Below are 20,082 nucleotides of genomic sequence, written 5' to 3'. Positions count from 1 at the left end.
CTACCAGCCGAGTAAAAAAAAAAAAAGTATCTTTGACGTCTTTAGCCGTCAATGGCAGTAAATGAGTTACATTTTCTCCACAGTTGTCCTAAAGGTTACCATCAGTTTTCATCAAATCTCTTGCGAAAATGAGTTATTTCTGTTTGCCTCAATGGTGCTCTCTTTGGGGACTATTATTTTGTATTTGACATTTTAGACTGCACAGTTATTAATTCAGTCAAGTTGTATTTTTTTTCCACGTCTCAAACCACTGCGAAAAACTCGCTCCTCTACAATGAAGTGTCGTAATAAATCATATTCCAATTAAGTATTAACCATTTTAATCAAACACATTTAAGCGGAACAGCTCGGAGCTTCACATGGAAATGCACAAGCCAAAATGTTAAGAAAATAAAGCAACTTGTTGGCATGAGAGTACGGCCGGATGACAGTCAGTACAGACGTTGAAAACATTTGTTTCTCAACAATACATCAAACATAGACCAATATAAAATAAAAGTGAACTAGAAAAAAAATCTGTCCCTAAGATTAAAGTATGCACCTTAAAATGAAAGCATTTTTTTGAGCTGATTGCTACCGTATATTCGCGATCATGAGGCGCACTTCAAAGTCCCAAATTTCCCCCAAAACTAACGATGCGCCTTGTAATACAACGTGCCTATAGCGCGAGCTAGCATGCGCGAGCTAGCATGCGCGAGCTAACATGCGCCTATTGTGCGTGAGTCTGGCAGAAGCACAGATGAGGGCAAAAGCGAAGCTTATTCAGCGTATCCATTTAAGAGCTCATTAAGTGCTGCACCGGAGCTGTTCCGATGATCTCTGCGCCGCTCGAGGCCACCAGGCGGACCTCTGCTGTTCTCCGTATGTCACACAGGTTTTTGGAAATGAATCCAGAGTGTTACCTAACATCCTAACTGTCTATTTTCGGCTTATTTAATGCGGACACCCACACATAAACACAGCCCCAATAGGCACGACGCGGAATGCATGGAGCCTTTGTGGACATGAAAGACTGAATAATTTAAATGCACGCTCCACACAAACGCACACTCTCAGCTGGGTCACAGAAATTTCTTGCTTTCAATTCCACAGTGAACTGCAGGAGCCCTAGCAACCTCGCAGTTGGACCTCCTCGTTTTACTGCTCCCTTTGTGGCTCGTCGCATCTCTGACTCATCTCTTCCTCTACACTTTAAATGCTCAAATACCACAACTCAACATACAGATACAACATAAAAGCGCGCCGTATCAAACCTTGACACTGAAACTAATAATCAGTCTGCTTGTGCTATTATTATTATAATTATTATATTTGTCAAGGAATAACACGGGAAAGATCTGTTACTGGCTTCTTTTATTTTGATCTTTTTAAGGACAAATCACTTCATTGAGCGATGTGCGTTATTACAGAGTAATGCAGGCCGACATGTCAGCACCGCATTGTGTCAGTCACGACGGACCCCATGCCCAGCCCCCCAGCCTCTCTCTTCCATACGCGTTTTGAATTTCCCATAAGCCGTCTCTGAATTAGAGCAGCCATATGTCGGATGCACAGCGACTGAAGGCTTTGCTAAGCTAGTAACCGTTAATGGGGGGGAATTGTAACTCTCAGCCCGCATTTTGAGGCAGTACATCCTTTTTTTTTAACTCTGTTATATAATCCAGAATGTATATGGCAACTCATTCGGGCCATTTTCATCAACTGATCGATCGGCTGCTTTTAACAAACGGTTGTTCGCTTTTCAGATAATAGTTAAATATTCCGTTTCGTATATCTTCTCAATCTTAAAAAACAAACAAACATTGAAATGCCCTGTATGTGCCTAATGTGGCACTGGATTACATTTTCATTCGCATTTCAGCCACCACCGGAAATCTTGCTTGAGCAGGTTAGCATTCAGTGGATAAACAATACACAGACCAAGTTTTAACCATTTGTGCCCTCAAAATTAATGAATGAACCGAACTTAAGGGTATACAATGTAATAAAACTCTCTAGGGCAGGGCAAACTTTTTGATTGGCGGGCCACAGTGGGTTCTAAAATGTGACAGAGGGGCCGGACCAGGAGCAGATGGATGGAGTGTTTTGGTAACCACACCTCATCGGAAAAAAAAAAAAAATAAATTTTTTTTAAATGAAAGTGAACAAAAGCATTACAACAATATACGTGTCTTTGAGGAACCACAGTATTTAGAAAATCAAATATTAACAAGATGTATTCATTTATTTTTTTCAAGCTTGGCGGGCCGGATTAAAATGTTTAACGGGGCCGCATGTGGCCCGCGGGCCGTAGTTTGCGCACACCTGCTCTCGGGGGAACAACGTAATATCACGATCTACGAGAGACGCATAAGTGTCGAAATATTTGATTTGAAATGACACCTACTGAATGCGCACAAAATATTCCGAAATAGCATGAGAGTAAATTTTAATTTTGTTTTAAACAATAGGGGTGAAGAAATCACGTCACACATGCCACATCGTTAATTACGTTTAACCGGAAATGCTACTTGGAGGAGGCATGCACATAATAAAACAAGTGCATTAGGTTAATGTCGGAAGACAAAGTGATACGAAGTGTTTATAACAAAGGGCGCCATTTTTGTTTTTGTTGCACCTGTGCTTTCACATTCTTTAAACATGTTGCCGTTCATTTTCTTTCTTCTCTCTTTTTTACAACTGCCATCGCTCGCGTGAAATTCCCACGTGAGAGTGTGTGGCTGCATGCAGCGCCGCGTTGATGTGTGAAGTGTAGTGTGTCAGGTGTGTCAACCACACCTCTTGTCTCCCCCCTCGCACAGAGGAGTTGAAGTGGAGTCACGTCTAATTTTCCGTTACCTCCCTACACTCCTTTCCGGCTCCCCCAAGGCCCTTTGCATGAGTATGTGTGACTATGCATGTAGTGTCAGCGTTCCTATCGCGAGCTTACTTGGAGACTAGCGTGCAGACTGAGACGTGAGTCACAAGAGCGTTACCTGAATTAGCCACACCCTCACACTCACGCATTTCCGCCGTGCTTGAGTGGAGTTGTTGCTTTTATTAAGCATTTATTTTCCTCTTTTTAAAGAGTCAGTCGCGTTAGAGCCACCATTCATCTTGATATTGTTTAGAGCTGTGTCGTGATTGCGCAATTTCATTTCAAAATTTTATTTAAAAGTTGATCAGTTGTACGATATTTGCGTTTCAGACTCAATGTTGATTTATGTTTTTATTTTTTTGTGTGTGACTGGACCAGTACAAATTTCATCAATAGATGTGCTTGCATTTTAATATTCAATATTTTGAGTTTTATACACTTCAATTGATCAATCATCATTGATAGTTTTTACCGCACTCTGCATATTTTTTTTTTGTACGTCCGGCTAAATCATTCCATAAGGAATAGCTTAAACAGGATAGAGCCCAGAAAATGTCAAATGTGATATATTCAGTTAGATTGCATACTGCAATAAAAAAAAGAACATAACCTGCGTAAAGTGTAACTATAAGTCATATTTCTTAAAGGCTTAAATACTACTGTATAAAGTTGCAAAATTCGAAATAATCTCTTTTGAAAGGAATCGTAAAATCTTACGTTTATACAGGAAGTATTATTCTGATTTCTACTGTTGCTTTAAGTTCCTAAAAGATGAACACATGAATTGAACAGAGTTCCCTGCTCAGAATACAGAAAGCAAAAAAAAAAAAAAAAAACACATTTATTATTACAATAGATTCCAAATTCCAGGAGAGTGACTGGAGCCAAGATGAAAACAAACCGTTATTTGTAGCCCCTGTGAAGCTATCGGGTTTGCTTTCAGTCTTGTTCGCCAGCTTTCAAATAAAATTCTTCAAACTAGAATGTTCTGTGTCAATGCAAGGTATTGACTCACAAGAATAAAAACAGCTGTTAGACGTGGGTCTTAAAAATATTCAACTTTGTTGAATGTTGAAACGTATTTGGGCCGATACCGATACCGATTATTTGTAGTAATGGAGGCCGATAAGCGATATTTGAAGCCGATATTCATTTGTTGAAAAAAGGGGCAAAATGGTGTCAATGGCTGCATTTCTTATAATTCAATAAAAACAAACATTTCTTTAAAGTTTACTACGGAAAATAGTTTTCTTTTTGTTGTGAGTTGTAGTAGACTGACATTATTAAAATTTCGGCAAAGTCTGTTGCCTGTTGCCTCCTGTAGTGCGTGTGACTCGAGCTGAAAAAGCAAACAGGCAGCTTACTGCTGATTGGCTGCTACCCATTGCACAAGGACCCAATCAGATGGTGCTGTGGGCAGCCCAATCTGCTTCTGCAGGCAGGGCCACAAGCACAGCAGAGAGAGAGAAGTGTGCTGCAGTGAGCCAAAGTAAACCAGCTTTTAATTTAGCGGCCTTGAAGTTTAAAAAAAGGCAGATGCCAATAATCGGCAAAATGCCAAATATCGGCCCGATAATCGGCCCGGCCGATAATCTGTCTATCACTACTGCTAACAACCAATTATGGCTCAGCTTCAGAAAACAGATGAGCCTTATTGGTCGTTACCTGAACATTCAACAACTGTGATGTCATTTTCAATTGACAAAATTTGACAAAATGGTCGCCCCCTGAGATGGTTAAAACGGGTGGATTTTGATGCTTAACTCACGTTCCACAAACGCAATATTAACCAGAATGCCATGCTTAGACTCATGAAAGAGCCTAAAACATATTATTGCAAAATATTTTCTGGGGTTGACTCACTCTTTAAGGGGAGGTGAGGTTTGTTTGGCAAATAAGCAACAATGACGCAGTTACAGCAGGGAGGGGCCATGTCATGTTCTGGTTCCTTAAAATTCAGTCTGTTGCATTTTTTTTTTTACCACAGTCAAAGTCAGACAAGCTGTTTGTGGACATGAATCTGTTTTTGTTTTTTCTTGTACGCTGCCTCAGAGCATCTCTTTATCTAAAGCCGGGCTCTGTTTTCTATGAAGTAACAGCTGTAAAGCTCAGGCATGTGTTCAGATCTTTTTTTATTGTGCAGGTGTCCGGTGCGATTTAATCACGTTGCAGCGAAAGCGAGCAAGCGAATGTGTGACGAAGAAAAAGCAAGGAAAGGAAGGATGGTGGTCGGCAGTTAATTACAATTCAGATTGAGTGCCTGCTGGGTGGAGAGAGAGAGAGAGAGAGTGGCTGCAATTCAAATCATCTCAGCTGGGCAAAGCGTGAACCTTGGGAAACGACGCCGCTTTTATGCTTCTCGCTTTTTTACGTTGTTAAAAATTAAACGGAGTCGTCCTCACTATTGCAGTTGGGATGGATGCACGCGATAGCTTGGAAACATTTGCTCGTCAACTGGAGAGCGTATGTGACTCGGTCATTGTGGGAATTTGGGTTAACAAGATGGGGCCTCATCACCCCAGCAGAGAAGTGTTTTGCCTCCCAAGTAGACACAAATTGATTCTTTTATCACGTCGCTCAGCAAGTTTGTTTTTTGTCTGACTGTCCCCAATCTCATTCACCCGGGTAGTGCGATGTAGCATGGCACCTTTCCAAGCTTTTGTTTCTTTCCTCATACAATGGAGCATTTAAGATCAAAGGGTTTGTTTGTGGAATCATGTTTGAGAAAATTGTCCTCTTAATGTTTGAATAGTTTTTCCCCAATTTATTTAATGTGTATTATTTAACTTTAATCTCAGCATCCAATATAACTTAGTACAGCTCTGCTTACCTTGCACAAAATGTAACCATCACAGTTAATGTTACTACATTTCCTGTACGGATTGTTTATTTATTCATTTTTTTATTATGACTAAAATACCAATTGGAGGTTGACCAGCATCCATCACTTTAGAGGAGCCGCAGTGTTTATACGCCATTCTCAGCAATAGTTAGCCGGTTGGTTTAACTCCTCAGCTGCTTGTGATGGAACCAGGATGCCATAATGGAAGTGGCATCCCGAACAGCTGAATTTCAAATCATCCAGATGGAAGAATGATTACTTAGAGATTCATTTAATGCTCGTCCAGCCCCCCCCGCCCCTCAAAGACGCCATCTCTCGCTCCCCTACCGCAGTGAAACTGCACTGTTCACATGAGCTAAAAATAAATCATGTGACTGAGCAAGGCCAGCCATTCTGTTCATGCATTACTTATGGCAGTGTTTACTTTTTTTCCTCCGAAAAAAAAAGGATCCACGCGGCTGAAACCATGGGCTGTCAAGATAATATAGTCCTTGTATGAACAATCCATCCATTTTGCGACGCGCTTATCTCGACTGGGGTTTTCTATGAACACTCCGAGTGAATTCTTAGTCAAGAGTAAACCTTGTTTTGGTTTAATTGTGTGAATGAGACGAAGTATCCCGTCGATATTATAAATATTGTTTTATTTCTTGAAATATTGGCTCAACATCACTATATTGTAAACAATAACTGATAAGATGAGTGAGAATGTGACACGACTCCGACCTTTGTAACAGTTTATACAGTTGAAATTGTCCCAGAACCTCCAAGTTGTTCTTACAAGGTTTAAACCGCTTGAGTATGAAAAAAAAAAATTTAACCTGTTCGTCTTGATTGTCACAACCTGAGCTTGAGTGTCAAGTTCATATCATGTTTGAACAAGCCACGAGACACAACGAATTGAGGTCGCAATAACGTTACTCCAGAGATGGTAAAATACCGTGAAACCTCTAAACTCCAACTTGTGTATATTTAAGAATTATATTTAATGTAAACACTGTGAACAATCCGTTTTTGATTCGCAACTTGAGCCATAAAAAAAAAAAATTTAATCATTAACATAAAATTATTGCACCGCGGATGCAATTTTAAAAATGTCAAGTGAAAATAAACTTAGTCACTCTGTCAAAAATGACAACAGAAAAGCTGTGAAACATTTTCCTAATTGTGTATGGGGACATGAAGGGAAAACTTGCTGGTATGGTGATTCACATAAAGTGTTTATTTAGCTCACTTCACCCAGTATGTATTATGTTGATTGTTAGTCTTATATTATTCTCTACTTTTTTTATTGAGCTGCAGTAGTTTCATTGTACTGAGCAGCCAGGACAGTGTCTGCCAATTTGCATACTGTAAGTTCCGTTTTATTTCTGCTTTTTGACTTCCCATCATTGGTACCCTCCCATGATAGAATTTAGACATAAATATTACAAAAGCAAGGATCAAAATATATATATTGTTTCTTTGCGGATCAATAAGGAGCAACTTTGTAATTTTGAGGAGCAATTTTTTTTTTTTCATCCCAGAGTCCTGAATCTATGATTTTATTAAACGGGTTCGGATTAAATCTAGTTTATAGAATACAATACAACTTCATTTATTAGGCGCATTTCACATCACCCGGAGCTTTAACGAAGCAGTATTTGGTCCGCGGGCAGGTGCGTGGATGGGTGGGGGAGCTCAGGGAGGTACGCTGGGATGAGGCCATTTAAAGATAAACAGAAGTATCTTAAAATGAACTTTAAATTGCAAAAAGCATTTTGGACCAGTTGGAGGCGCTTTGAGGGAGGGCTGGCTGACTCCAAAGTCAAGTTCATTACAGTCATCTAGCCTCGATGTAACAAAGGCATGGATTACTGTTTCTAAATGCTGCTGAGAAAGAAAAACACTTCACCTGGAAGATGCTGGACTGAACATCAACATTGACACTTAGCACAAATTCACACCATCCTTGACACATTCCCTCATGAATCCAGTGAAGCTCAACATTTCCAAATTGAGTGGGAGTTAAATCTTTTCTGATACTTTCTGACCAGATGTGTTATTGTTTCGAATAGATTGTAGTCATTTTGTTTTGGTTTGTTTTTAATAGACAAGTTGTGTTTGCAGAGTGTAATTTTCCCAAAGTGATTCCAACCTTTCCTGCTTTTAGGCCTCCGTTCCTTCGTATGGCTCGATTTGTTCGCCTGCATCTCTCTCTTGTCCTCGTGATATCATCTCAGTTTCTTGTTTTTCTCGTCCTCTGCTCCTCAGGGTCTCTCTGAATCATCCTTATTTTTGCCCACATTTGTGCATGTTTCCAAATTTAGGGCTGTTTTATTTTGCTGGGTGCCTCACATTTAAGTACCGAGCTGTCTGAGGTACTTCTTTGACGGCTCTGCAGTTTTCAGCATCTCTCTGTGGGCATCCTTCAGTTTTTTTTTTTGTTGTTTTTTTTTGGTCTCTACTGCATCCAATGGCAGTCACAAAAGTTGCAGATGAAACATTTAAAAATGTCTTTTCTTGTACAGGTGACATTACACAGAAGGGCTATGAGAAGAAAAGGACCAAACTCCTGGCTCCATACATCATCCACACCCCAGGTGAATGGTCTTGTTTTATTAATTAATGAATTATATATATACATACATATATATATATATATATATATATATACATAAATTTTTATTTATTTATTTATTTTTTTTAAATGTGTTCGATCAAATGGCTGTAAAAGTCAACACTAGCATCCACAAGACATAGCTTTGAAGGCTGCTGCCCCCTAGTGACGTCACAATTCTGCCAATCACTGATGGATGCCTCCATAGTTTTCTATTTTCCGGTCATTCAAAACCAGAGTAGAAACTGCCTTTTGAGAACATTATGCGGACAGAGGCATAGAAAGTCAAAATGGATATTGAGTTGATCTCCTCGCTTGCGGCTGCATAACGTCGTTGAGTCTTCACAGAAGAACACGTGTGTCTGTGGGAATATTTGTCCGTTCATCCTGAAGAACATTTTTGAGGTTACTGGTGCTGGATGAGAAGTCCTGGTTTATAATCTCCACTCACCACAAAGTCGTTTCACGGGGATTGAGGTCAGGGCTCGTAACTTCTTCAACACCAAATTTATCAACATCTGCTCAGAAAAAAACGGGGCATCGCCAATATGTTCCGACAAAGTTGGAGGCATGGAATTGTCCAAGCTTTAACAGGTTAGTTAAATATTAATTGTTGGATTCACTTGAATTGTCGCTCATTTCTTTTGCCCAATTTGGTTACGCACTACTGCTGCATGGAACGCAAGGATAAATTGTACTTTTTCTACTCAAAGGTTGTCTAAATAATTATCTGCAGATGGACAAATGAAGATTTCTTTTTATTGACAGCTTCTTCTCATTTTTTGAACTCAATCTTGAAAACTTGGCATTGCTAGTTTGCATTTATCAGCAAGTTATGTCCTACTCTCTTGAATGTTATACTGTATGTGTGTGTTTAACACACATTTTCTTTTGTTTACCCCGACAGTGGAACCGCCCCCGAAGAACAATGTGCAGCCACCGGCTCCCAGTTCCTCTTCCAGCCATGGGCCTCCCCCGTCTAGCTCATCGCGTTACCGTGAACGACGCTCCCGTAGGACGCATCGCAATGGCGGAACCAGGGATGACCGCTACAGATCAGGTGCGGGTTGTTACGTAATAAAAGAGCATCATTTTTTATATAACAGTTTGTATGGAAATGTGCAAAAAAAAAAATATATATATATATATATATTTTGAATTTGGAACAGTGCAGTAATGTTTTCCGGAGGGACAATTGAGCAGCTTGGGAGCCTCCTCAATGAGGACTCTCCCTTTGCAAATTGACATCACTTCCTGGCCATGTAGGAGGAGACCTTGTGGGGAACACAGGAATGTTTATCTATGGGAGAAAAAAAAAACTGCCAAGCAGGCAAAAGATGTGAGACTGTCAAATGGAACTCCCTCCATAATGACTCACACCTCTTCGCTGTCCTGTTCCTCCTCTTCTTCTTAGAAACTCTCCTGTGGTCAAAAGAAATTTCAAGTACCACACTGACCCGCTTTTGTTCAGAAAACAATAGAGATAAAAGTATTTATTAACTCCCCCTGGGGCGTAAACAGTCCTAATGACTTGCACGATTGACTTTGCAGGCTTATCATATTAAGACTTACTGAAAATGTTTTCAAGCAGAATATTAAAAGGGTGGATGTATCCTATCGGGGAATTGCGGAGACATTGTATTTAACCTCCCAGACGTGAAAGGAATCGTCCTCTCTCCAGCGCCAGCCGCAAATGTGTGCAAAAGATCAGCAGTTATGTAATTGTGATTCTCAACGTGAGCGGCATTTGATGTTTTGAATGTTTTGATGCGCAAATGAAATCAGTAGATGCAACGTGTCACCGAGTGGGTTGCGCTGTGAACGCGTGGCTGCTCATGTAAGTCCTCCTAATGTGCCTGTGGGTGTCATCAAGTGAAAGGGGCTGCAATTATGTGCGTGGGTTAATGAACAGTTAGCCTCCTCTTGTTGTGATTGCACTTTCAACGAGAAAACGCAACCTTTCTTTTGTTTTCTTCCTTGACAACCGATTATTTAACAAAGCTAAAATGATTATACAAACGTGACAGGACGTTTTTACATAGCGTTTGAAGTGCAGGATGAAATAATGTTTCTTTGTTGTTTTTACTGTTTTTATTTATTTTTTCGTCGTAATTATATGTTCCTTATTAAGAATTTTTACGTTTGAAAATGAAGGTTTATACCGTATTATTTTTTTGGGGGCCTGAGTGAATATATAATGCTGAAAATGACAGATTTTGAAAAAGTTTACTTAAAGACAGTAATTGAAATGCATAGTTAAGATGATTAATGTTTGTTCGTTAGCAAGAATTGTGAAAAAGTGCGAGTAATTGATGCTCCCTAAAAAGGTTTCCACTTGCCTATGCTGCCACACTTTTCGATTAGACATGGTTTTGGCCTGTCTTAGTCGAAGCGCCTCGTCTCACTTCCAAATAATTTCTTGGCACCAGGACCACCAACAAGATAGCGACAAAGCTTTACTTTTATATTTTTATATTCACCAAAAAAAAAAAAAAAAACGGAAATAATGGTGGACAGGTTAAAACAAAAGTGAATTTATAAGTAGTGAATATGTGAGTTAACAGTACTGTATTTAATTTATTTATTATTTATTGATTCTTGCAATACAACAAAGATGTTTAATGTATTATTTTAAATGTTGTAAATATTCTTTTGATCTATTAACATGTTTTTATGCTGTCTTTTCAGATATTCATTCTGAGGCCGTGCAAGCTGCTTTGGCTAAACATAAAGAAGAAAAGATGGCACTGCCCATGCCTACTAAACGGCGTTCAACCTATGTGCCGTCTCCCATCGAAACACGCACGCCGCCAGGTAGGAAAAAGGGCACGGAGGCCGTTAGACACTTCCAATTACACGGTTACTTTTTCTTCTAATGGCACACCGTTTCCCGCTAGACTCCTCATCGGCCTCCGAGGATGAGATGTCGGCGCGCAGGCAGTCGTCGATGGTCGTCCCCGCACCGTTGCTCAATCCCAGCCTACAGAGCCCCGACTGTTGGATCAACCGCTCGGCCCAGGGTTCGTCCACCTCCTCATCGGCCTCTTCCACCTTGTCCCACGGAGAGGCCAAGCCGCAGCCTCAGCCGCAATACAAGCCTCAGTACCAACCCTTGTACAAGCCTCAGTACCAGCCGCAGCACCAGCCCCAATACGAGCCGCCACCGCCGCACACTGCCGCCGTCACCGACATGATGGCTCACAGTCGCATTGGTGAGTCAGGACATTTTGTTTAGCTGAACTCGTGTTCCTTTTTTTTTTTTTTTTTTAATTTTTTTTTTTTTTTTTTTTTTAATTTTTTTACAAAATTGGTTATGAGTACGAAAAGACATGAAGCTTTTCAGTTATTGTTGGAGGGTTAGGGTTTGTCATTTTTTATAATATTTGTAATAAAGTCATATTTAGAGAAAAAGGTGCAAGATTGTCAGAAGTTTGTAACTTTCTTATTACTGTTGCCCAAACGCTACAAACTATACAGCGAATAACAGTCTTAATTAGCCTTACAATTGACACTTACCGTAATCCTTAAATCCACTGTTCAAATGTCTTACCAAAACCACAGATGCAGTAAAAAATGTGATTTGTATTTTATTTATTTTTTTATAAATCATTTTTTATATAGGTATATGTCTAAAAACTGGCAACTCACATAAAACATAAGCACAATTAAAAACACTATTCATAAAGATGCAATGAACAAAAAAAAAAAGAAAATGGCCCGGGATAGTATGTCCATACAGTAAAGCAAATGTGTCTTAATCATGACACTACACCACAAATGACAGTTTTGCATTTTTATATTGCTAAAATGTTGCTAAATATCTCAGATTGAACCCATACCAACAGAAAATAGACTTGAATTAATTAAAGTAAACAACCATGCTATCGAGTGTGACTAAATCCAGACCAAATCTGTAGTAAGCATCTTCTTGCTGTTTATTAAATATGGTCATTTTTCATCCCTCTACCCGCAGCACCCCCTGAGAACAGCGTCCCACCTCCAGATGTGACGGCAGTCGCCCTATCAGCCAGAGGCCCGCGGGTTGACTTGCCCTCCAACGCTACGGTCCGCGGGATGAGTCGAGGGCAGAGTCGCTCCAGCATGATGGAGACTGCAGACGGTAATCAGCAACTTTGCCAGTTTTCGTTTCGTATGCTCAAAGGCAACCTCTCTCAATTGAATTCCAATTGTGTCATTAATCGACCTGTACTGCTTTCTTCTGCTCTCACTCTGTTTCTGCTCTGTCACATGTTTTTGACTGGCTGGTAGGAAGAATTAATCTCCAGAGTAAGGAAATGCCTTCATGTATTTTGTCCGCAGCCTTGTGTCTTTGCTGTTTTTACCCTACGTCTCCCTATATTGTTTGGAATAAATGCATACAGAAATCAATCCACACAGCGGACATGCAGTCCCAGTCCAAAAACACTCTTGACCGACCCGACTCTCACCTTGTTTTCTCCTTGTGATGATCCCACTCACCGTGTGCTGCTTGTTCATACCCAAACATGACACCAACGGATTCAATCCAAACGCTTGATTCGTCACATCTTGTGGGTTGAGGAGCAGCAGACTGTGACGAGATATGATGCGCAAACAGCGACACTTTTATTTGCGCGTGCACGAGCAGAGGATGTGTGAGCTGTGTCCTGCAAATTCACCGCAACCCTCCACCATCCCTTATCCTTTGGCCTTGTAGGAGTTCCAGTGAACAGCAGGGTGTCCACAAAGATCCAGCAATTGCTCAACACGCTGAAGAGACCAAAGAGGCCCCCGCTCAGTGAGTTCTTCACTGATGACTCGGAGGAGATTGTAGAAGGTGAGACGCTACAGCTGTTAAACATTTCATACACGAAAAAAAAATATATACACGTATGCGCCTAGTGACATTTCTATACAGTTTTGAATACTCATTGTATTCTCCACATCTGTTTTCCACTAGCACACTTTAATAATGCCTCTCTGATGTTCTCAGTGCCCCAGCCAGATCCCAACACACCCAAGCCAGAAGGGCGTCAGATCATCCCGGTGAAGGGCGAGCCATTGGGGGTGGTCAGTAATTGGCCCCCAGCCCTGCAGGCTGCGTTGGCCCGATGGGGGGCGACGCAGGGGAAAAGCCCCGCCCTCACAGCTCTCGACATCACGGGCAAACCGCTCTACACGCTGACTTACGGTGCGACCCGATTATATCGATATTTCAAAATCGCTAATAATTAGATAGTGGATTATTATTTTAGTCTATGTTGGAAAATAATTTCTCTTTGGCTCCGTTTAAATGCGTAATCTATCTTTTAGGGAAGCTGTGGAGTCGAAGTGTGAAACTGGCCTACACGCTCCTAAACAAGCTGGGCACCAAAAACGAGCAGATTCTTAAACCTGGAGACAGGGTAAGGACACACAAAATGTCATTATCTCTGTGAGGTGCAAAGGTGGGAGCGATTGTTACGATTGCTCTTTTGTTTTGGTTTGTTAGTTTGCAGGATTACGCAAGAAGTTCAGTACATAACTGATTCCCTTGGAACTTTGTGGAAGACTGGAATATGTGCTCAGAACTCTTAAATGTTGCTGCAAATATGGGGACTTCCTTTTCTGGACTGTTCTTTTTTTTTGTTTGCCTTTTTGATTTCAACATAACTACCCCACACCCTAATTCCAATTTCAAAAACAGTACAATCTCATCATTTTACGTCATTGTTAGTGAGAAGTCACGCACTTGATGCACAAATAATTGTAATAATGCATTTATAGAGCACAATATGTTTTAATAATGTGATTATCCAGCCAGCTGGTGTTTTATGTTTTTTAAAAACTACAACAACCAAAAAAGTCAATTTTATTGTCTTTGTAGGTGGCGCTTGTGTACCCCAACAGTGACCCCGGGATGTTCTGGGTGGCTTTTTATGGCTGCCTCTTGGCTGAGGTCATACCTGTACCAATAGAGGTGCCACTCTCTCGTAAGGTGAGGCGTTTTGACATGAAATGCTGATTGTCCCTCCATAATTAAGATCATTTACATTCCCGCGTGTGTGTGTTGGACATGTAGGATGCGGGCATCAGCCAGGTGGGCTTTCTCCTCGGTAGCTGTGGCGTGGGTCTGGCGCTGACCAGCGAGATATGTCTGAAGGGCCTACCCAAGACCCCCACTGGAGAAATACTGCAGTTCAAAGGTTGTAAAATCATAGCACCATTCAAGATTAACATTTGATTACATTCCATTGATCAAGATTTCAATCATGGTGGTTCAAGAAACTAGTACTTATCACCAAGCGATTATACACATTTAACCAAATTAACCAAAATCTTCAGCCTAGAAATGTTGCAAGAAAATTCGAAGTCCGACTCCAGGCAGAGACGTTCAAATTCTGATCAAATCCATTCACAACGAAGCCGACATCCGTTTACCTTCACTGATGCCTTTGTCTGCCAGGCTGGCCTCGAATGAAGTGGGTGATTACGGACTCAAAGTACCTGACCAAGCCTTCTAAAGATTGGCAGCCGCACATTCCGACAGCCAACACAGACCCTGCCTACATTGAGGTGACAAAGCTGCTTTTCTTGAAGTATCCTTCTGTCCATTTTCTGTAGGGCGTGTCCTCATTAAGGTCACTTGCGAGGCTCAAACCTCTCTGACTTGACAATCAATGCAGCCCACTTGATTTGAATTGTTCTGCTGTGCTTTCTCTCCTTCTTTACGCAGTACAAAGCAAATAAAGAGGGCACCGTAGTCGGTGTGGCGGTGTCTAAGGTTGCCATGCTGACCCACTGCCAGGCGCTGACCCAGGCCTGCAACTACTGCGAGGGTGAGTGAGCGTGGAATTTCTGAATGATGTCCTTTTGTCTGATAGATTTGTTTTTCACTTCCGCTCTAAATGTCCTATGTTTACTCTATCACAGGTGAAACATTAGTGAACGTTTTAGACTGTAAGAAGGACATGGGTCTCTGGCATGGGGTGCTCACGGTGAGTGGCTGTTCATGGTTGCAACAAGTAGAGCAAATTATAACAACACAAGAATTCTGGAAAGAACATGTTGTGTTGCTTTTTTCTGGTTTCCCGTCACTAATATGCACAATTTATATCAGCCTAATTCTTTGCATTATTATTTTCATTTGGGTGTTTTGTTCACTGCTTCATCAGATGTTGTTTGCGAACAGGCGGTGATGAACAGGATCCACACCATCAGCGTTCCCTATGCAGTCATGAAGGCGTGTCCTCTCTCCTGGGTGCAGAGGGTTCACATCCACAAAGGTAAAAACACTTCTGGCTGGCTCACCTTGAGAATGACTTGCTCAAGACGCTTTAAGGTGCGACAGTGTGTTAACTATTTGCTCCACAGCCCGATTAGCTTTGGTGAAGTGTCGGGACTTGCACTGGGCCATGATGGCCCACCGGGAGCAGAGAGACATCAGCCTGGTGTCGCTACGTATGCTGATTGTTGCTGATGGCGCCAACCCCTGTGAGAAATCCTTGTGATCTTTTCTTCCAGACAACAAAGTCATACCTTGAGCCCCGCCCATTTTCTCACGTCGTTATTTGCAGGGTCGGTTTCTTCCTGCGATGCCTTCCTGAACGTTTTCCAATCCCACGGACTGAAGCCTGAGGTCATCTGCCCTTGTGCCACGTCCCCTGAGGCCATGACAGTAGCAATACGCAGGTGTGTCATTGACCCACATTTGCATCCATGCATTTTTTTTTTTTATAGTTCTTGTCCTTATTAGGGCTGCAGATAAATTGTAGCCTAGCTCGTCTGAAATTGGGCTGCAGGCGGGCGTGCAGTTCTCACATTAACATATTTATAAAACTCTTGTGGCATCTTTTAATGTGCCACTTTTTACAACCCGTGTTAAACAACCCCCGCGACTACTTCTAATGCTTAAGGCCACAAATTCAAATCATGCTGCTTCAATCAAAATATATTTTTCTGAATTTGTCAGTGAATGAATTTATTATCAAATCCTCATTCATGTAGACCTGGTTTACCGGGTGCACCACTTCCTGCCCGTGCCGTCCTTTCCCTGGGCGGCCTGAGCCATGGGGTCATCAGGGTCAACACGGAGGACAAAAATTCTGCCCTCTCCGTGCAAGACGTCGGCCATGTCATGCCAGGAGGTGAGCTTAAAGCGCAAGAGATTGAGATAAAGGAAACAATGAAAATGAACTCTTTTTTTTTTTTTTAACCCCCACTTTGTGTGTATCCAGCTCTGATGTGCATTGTCAAACCAGACGGGCCTCCTCAGTTGTGTAAAACAGATGAGATAGGTGAGATCATAATTAACTCCCGGGCTGGTGGCACCATGTACTACGGCTTGCCAGGGGTCACCAAAAACACCTTTGAGGTATGAAACTGGAGTTAAAAGTTCCTCCTGCATATATTGCTTCATTTATTTATTTTACCTGTCTTCGTTATTAGGTGATACCAGTCAACGCTAACGGCGTTCCCATCGGAGAGATTCCATTTGTGCGGTCAGGACTCCTGGGCTTTGTTGGGCCAGTAAGTTGGACTATTTGATCGTATTTGTGCAAACATGAGCCATCTTTGTAACAACCCCGCTGTGCATTCACAGGGCAGCCTGATCTTTGTTGTCGGCAAAATCGAGGGTCTCCTCCAGGTGAGCGGACGGAGACACAATGCCGATGACTTAGTGGCCACCGCACTTGCCGTGGAGCCGGTCAAGACTGTGTATCGGGGGAGGTGAGAGGGTGGTTTCCATTCTATATTCTTGCTCTAAAAATGTTGAAATTACAGACTTCAAGTACTCCATTTTGAATTTTTCGAGTGCAGTTAATTTAAGACCATCGTTTGTGGCTTTATTTGCATTCATCTAGTTTAGTGATATTGTTGGACGATATCTGAATCTGCACATTCGTATTTTGTATTTTTGCCTGTTTGCCACTCATGTTGGGCTTTGAAAAATAATACATCTGAATTGATGGACTTGTTGCTCAGTACTTTAGATGTTTTTTCCCCCTATAAGCGCACCCGCACATAAGCCGCAGCAACATTTAAAAAAAATAAAAAAATATATATATAGTCCGGAAAATACAGGAAAACACCTGCGTCCCGGAATCATAATTACATTTCCAATTGATCAATTATGCCATGAAATATTAGACTTAACAGTTTTGGTTTGGAGTCGTCAACCCAAAGGGTCACCGTGGAACGTGTGGGCAGGATCGCTCGCTGCAATATCAGTGTGTGAATGAGCTATATGCTTGCCACCTTCGAATCATCTTAAAAACAGTACTTTGAAGATAGTACACCCAGTTACCATTTGTGTGTTTTGTCTGTCCTGGTTTGTATCAGGATTGCTGTGTTTTCAGTCACCGTGTTCTATGATGAGAGAGTCGTGATTGTGGCTGAGCAGAGGCCAGACGCGAGTGAAGAGGACAGCTTCCAGTGGATGAGTCGAGTACTTCAGGTACTGGCCCAGTCCAGATGTTTTAGTCTGGCTTGATTAAAATGTTCTGTAAAATCAAACATGCTGAATATGAAGTCATCAATATTTTCTACTTCTTTCCTGTACAGGCAATTGACAGTATCCACCAAGTGGGCCTCTACTGCTTGGCTCTGGTCCAAGCCAACACGTTACCTAAAACACCTCTTGGGGGCATCCACATCTCAGACACCAAGCAGTTCTTCTTAGAAGGCAACCTGCACCCCTGCAACATCCTCATGTGTCCTCACACTTGTGTCACCAACTTACCGAAACCGCGTCAGAAACAGCCAGGTATGTGTGTTGGCTGATGGAGATGACGGTTTGCTTCTTTTTGATCCAAAGTAAACACAAAGGGTACGTTCACAGAAAAATAAAATAATTTTTTAAAAAAAATGCTTTTTAGTCTGCATTTTTTTAACAATTTCACATATTAAGCACAATGTCAAAATGATCCCTGTTCACAGGAACCTGACGGAAAACGGATATTTATGCCAGGCCTGTAGTTGGCGATAGTATAAAAACACCAACGTCGCATAACAACCGCCCGTCCTCTATAGTCTTATCCAAACACACAACTCACAATTAAAAAAAAAAAAAAAAATTAAATATCTGAGCTGGGATGTCCTTTAAAATATATTCTTCACACAGTGATAGCTGACAGCTGGACAAATTAGGACTGATTCATGAGCATTGTGTGGAAACATGTCATTTTTAAACTTTCTTCATCAGCAACCTCAAATAGCGTGTACTGAATAGAATTTCAAATACAATAATGAAGTAAGACATTATGTAACTAAATACTTAAAACCTTCCTTATAGTTGGTGTTGGTCCTGCATCTGTGATGGTGGGAAATCTGGTGGCAGGGAAGAGGATCGCGCAAGCGGCAGGCAGAGAGCTCGGCATGATCGACGACCAGGATCTCGTCCGGAAGGTAGTTTGGCCGAACACTTTAAAACAATTGGCAACTTTTCAACGTCTTTAACCCACCCTCAGAGGATCGAGTACAGGCATGTTCAACGCACGTAGGCTCAGAGTGTGATCTAATGATTCACCTTTAGGCATGGAAGTCTGTTGTTAGCCACGGGTCAGGTTGAATTGTTAAAAAAAAAAAATCCTCTCTCTTGTTTTTACTTGTCTTTGTGGATGTAGCTCTGTATGTGGCCCACCGTCATGGTAAGAATTATGGCCCCTTCCTATATCTACCTCATCCCCCTGTTTATTTTTGTCACGCTCTAACCAGTGCTGTATTGTGCTTTAATTTTGGTTGCTTGTGTTCTTGCCTGACACATGCAGAATTATGTGCATTTTCATGTCACATAAGCTATTTTAACCTTTGTTGTATATTTTCAATTCTCTATTTAAAAGCTGGATTTTTATTTATTTATTTATTTTTTATTCTTTTTGTTCATGCTATGCGGCTGTATGCTCAGGAATGCAGCGGCTTATATTTGTGTAGATGTATAAGGTTTAGTCCCACCCAGGCCAAAGCCCCTCCTGTAGATTTACTGGGCACTTCCTTTCGTACACCTACACTTTCTAACGGGATCGTAGACAAGCATACGTTTGCTTTCGGAAAATTCAAAAACATCATTATCTTTGTAGAATTTAAGTTTGCATTATATTGTGCAGGTGTACCTAATGTTGTGACTGGTGACTGTACGTACCCTCTCGATTTAATGTAATAAAGTATAACCTAAAAGTAAAACGACAACCTTTTTTTCCAGCATCAATACTTGACCGAGGCGCTACAGTGGAGGGCGCAAACGGATGCAGATCATGTCCTCTACGTGCTTCTTAACGCCAAGGTAACTATTTGAGCTGAAAAAAAAAATCACGTGTTAATAATAATTTACTCAGTTACTACCATAAACGGCTAAATACGTCAAACATCCTTTTTTTTTTTTTTCTTTACTCGATGGGTAGAGAATGAGTTAAAAGTGTTTTACTTTTATTCAACTCTGTTTTTCTGTCTCTCTCTGTGATTCCTTCGCATCCTGCAGGGCGTGGCGGTGAGCACGGCGACCTGCGTTCAACTTCACAAGCGAGCTGAGAAGATTGCCGCCGCGCTCATGGAGAAAGGCAGCATCAACACCGGCGAGAATGTGGTGTTACTTTATCCTCCTGGTAGGTTCTGCTGTTGTTATTCCAGTTGATTTGATTGATTGATTGATTTGCTGACTTTTCTTTATCGCATTCTGTTAGGTATTGACTTGATTGCGTCATTTTATGGCTGCCTCTACGCTGGTTGTGTTCCCGTAAACGTCAGACCTCCACACCCTCAGAACCTGGCGGCCACGCTGCCGACTGTCCGTATGATCATTGATGTAAGTTTCTACTTGTGTGTTCGTTT

At 41.4% G+C, this 20,082-nt stretch overlaps 1 protein-coding gene across 4 annotated transcripts in view; it reads left to right on the top strand.

The window, feature by feature from the left end:
- dip2bb (DIP2 acetate--CoA ligase B (putative)b) overlaps positions 1-20,082 on the top strand; it is a 32,317-nt gene that overhangs the window by 5,498 nt on the left and 6,737 nt on the right. Inside the window, exons 2-29 of one of the 4 annotated variants that reach the window (XM_088308339.1) lie at positions 8,210-8,281; positions 9,206-9,358; positions 10,987-11,112; positions 11,196-11,510; positions 12,272-12,418; positions 12,568-12,585; positions 12,995-13,114; positions 13,271-13,468; positions 13,591-13,682; positions 14,144-14,254; positions 14,339-14,462; positions 14,723-14,832; positions 14,993-15,095; positions 15,190-15,254; positions 15,449-15,542; positions 15,631-15,750; positions 15,834-15,948; positions 16,264-16,403; positions 16,494-16,630; positions 16,705-16,785; positions 16,859-16,986; positions 17,599-17,713; positions 17,821-18,022; positions 18,551-18,663; positions 18,882-18,905; positions 19,457-19,537; positions 19,733-19,856; positions 19,935-20,056. In XM_088308339.1, coding sequence (XP_088164465.1) covers positions 8,210-8,281; positions 9,206-9,358; positions 10,987-11,112; positions 11,196-11,510; positions 12,272-12,418; positions 12,568-12,585; positions 12,995-13,114; positions 13,271-13,468; positions 13,591-13,682; positions 14,144-14,254; positions 14,339-14,462; positions 14,723-14,832; positions 14,993-15,095; positions 15,190-15,254; positions 15,449-15,542; positions 15,631-15,750; positions 15,834-15,948; positions 16,264-16,403; positions 16,494-16,630; positions 16,705-16,785; positions 16,859-16,986; positions 17,599-17,713; positions 17,821-18,022; positions 18,551-18,663; positions 18,882-18,905; positions 19,457-19,537; positions 19,733-19,856; positions 19,935-20,056 — 3,350 coding nt within the window. The remainder of the gene's footprint in view (positions 1-8,209; positions 8,282-9,205; positions 9,359-10,986; positions 11,113-11,195; positions 11,511-12,271; positions 12,419-12,567; positions 12,586-12,994; positions 13,115-13,270; positions 13,469-13,590; positions 13,683-14,143; positions 14,255-14,338; positions 14,463-14,722; positions 14,833-14,992; positions 15,096-15,189; positions 15,255-15,448; positions 15,543-15,630; positions 15,751-15,833; positions 15,949-16,263; positions 16,404-16,493; positions 16,631-16,704; positions 16,786-16,858; positions 16,987-17,598; positions 17,714-17,820; positions 18,023-18,550; positions 18,664-18,881; positions 18,906-19,456; positions 19,538-19,732; positions 19,857-19,934; positions 20,057-20,082) is intronic. The other 3 variants (XM_088308340.1, XM_088308341.1, XM_088308342.1) reach the window with 3 other exon arrangements.

Source organism: Idiotropiscis lumnitzeri, chromosome 11, assembly GCF_059441095.1.
Source record: "Idiotropiscis lumnitzeri isolate Australia: NSW breed Sydney's pygmy pipehorse chromosome 11, RoL_Ilum_1.0, whole genome shotgun sequence".
Lineage (NCBI taxonomy): Eukaryota > Metazoa > Chordata > Actinopteri > Syngnathiformes > Syngnathidae > Idiotropiscis > Idiotropiscis lumnitzeri.
The sequence above is the reverse complement of the archived record's forward strand: the minus strand, read 5'-3'. Positions and strand labels throughout refer to the sequence as shown.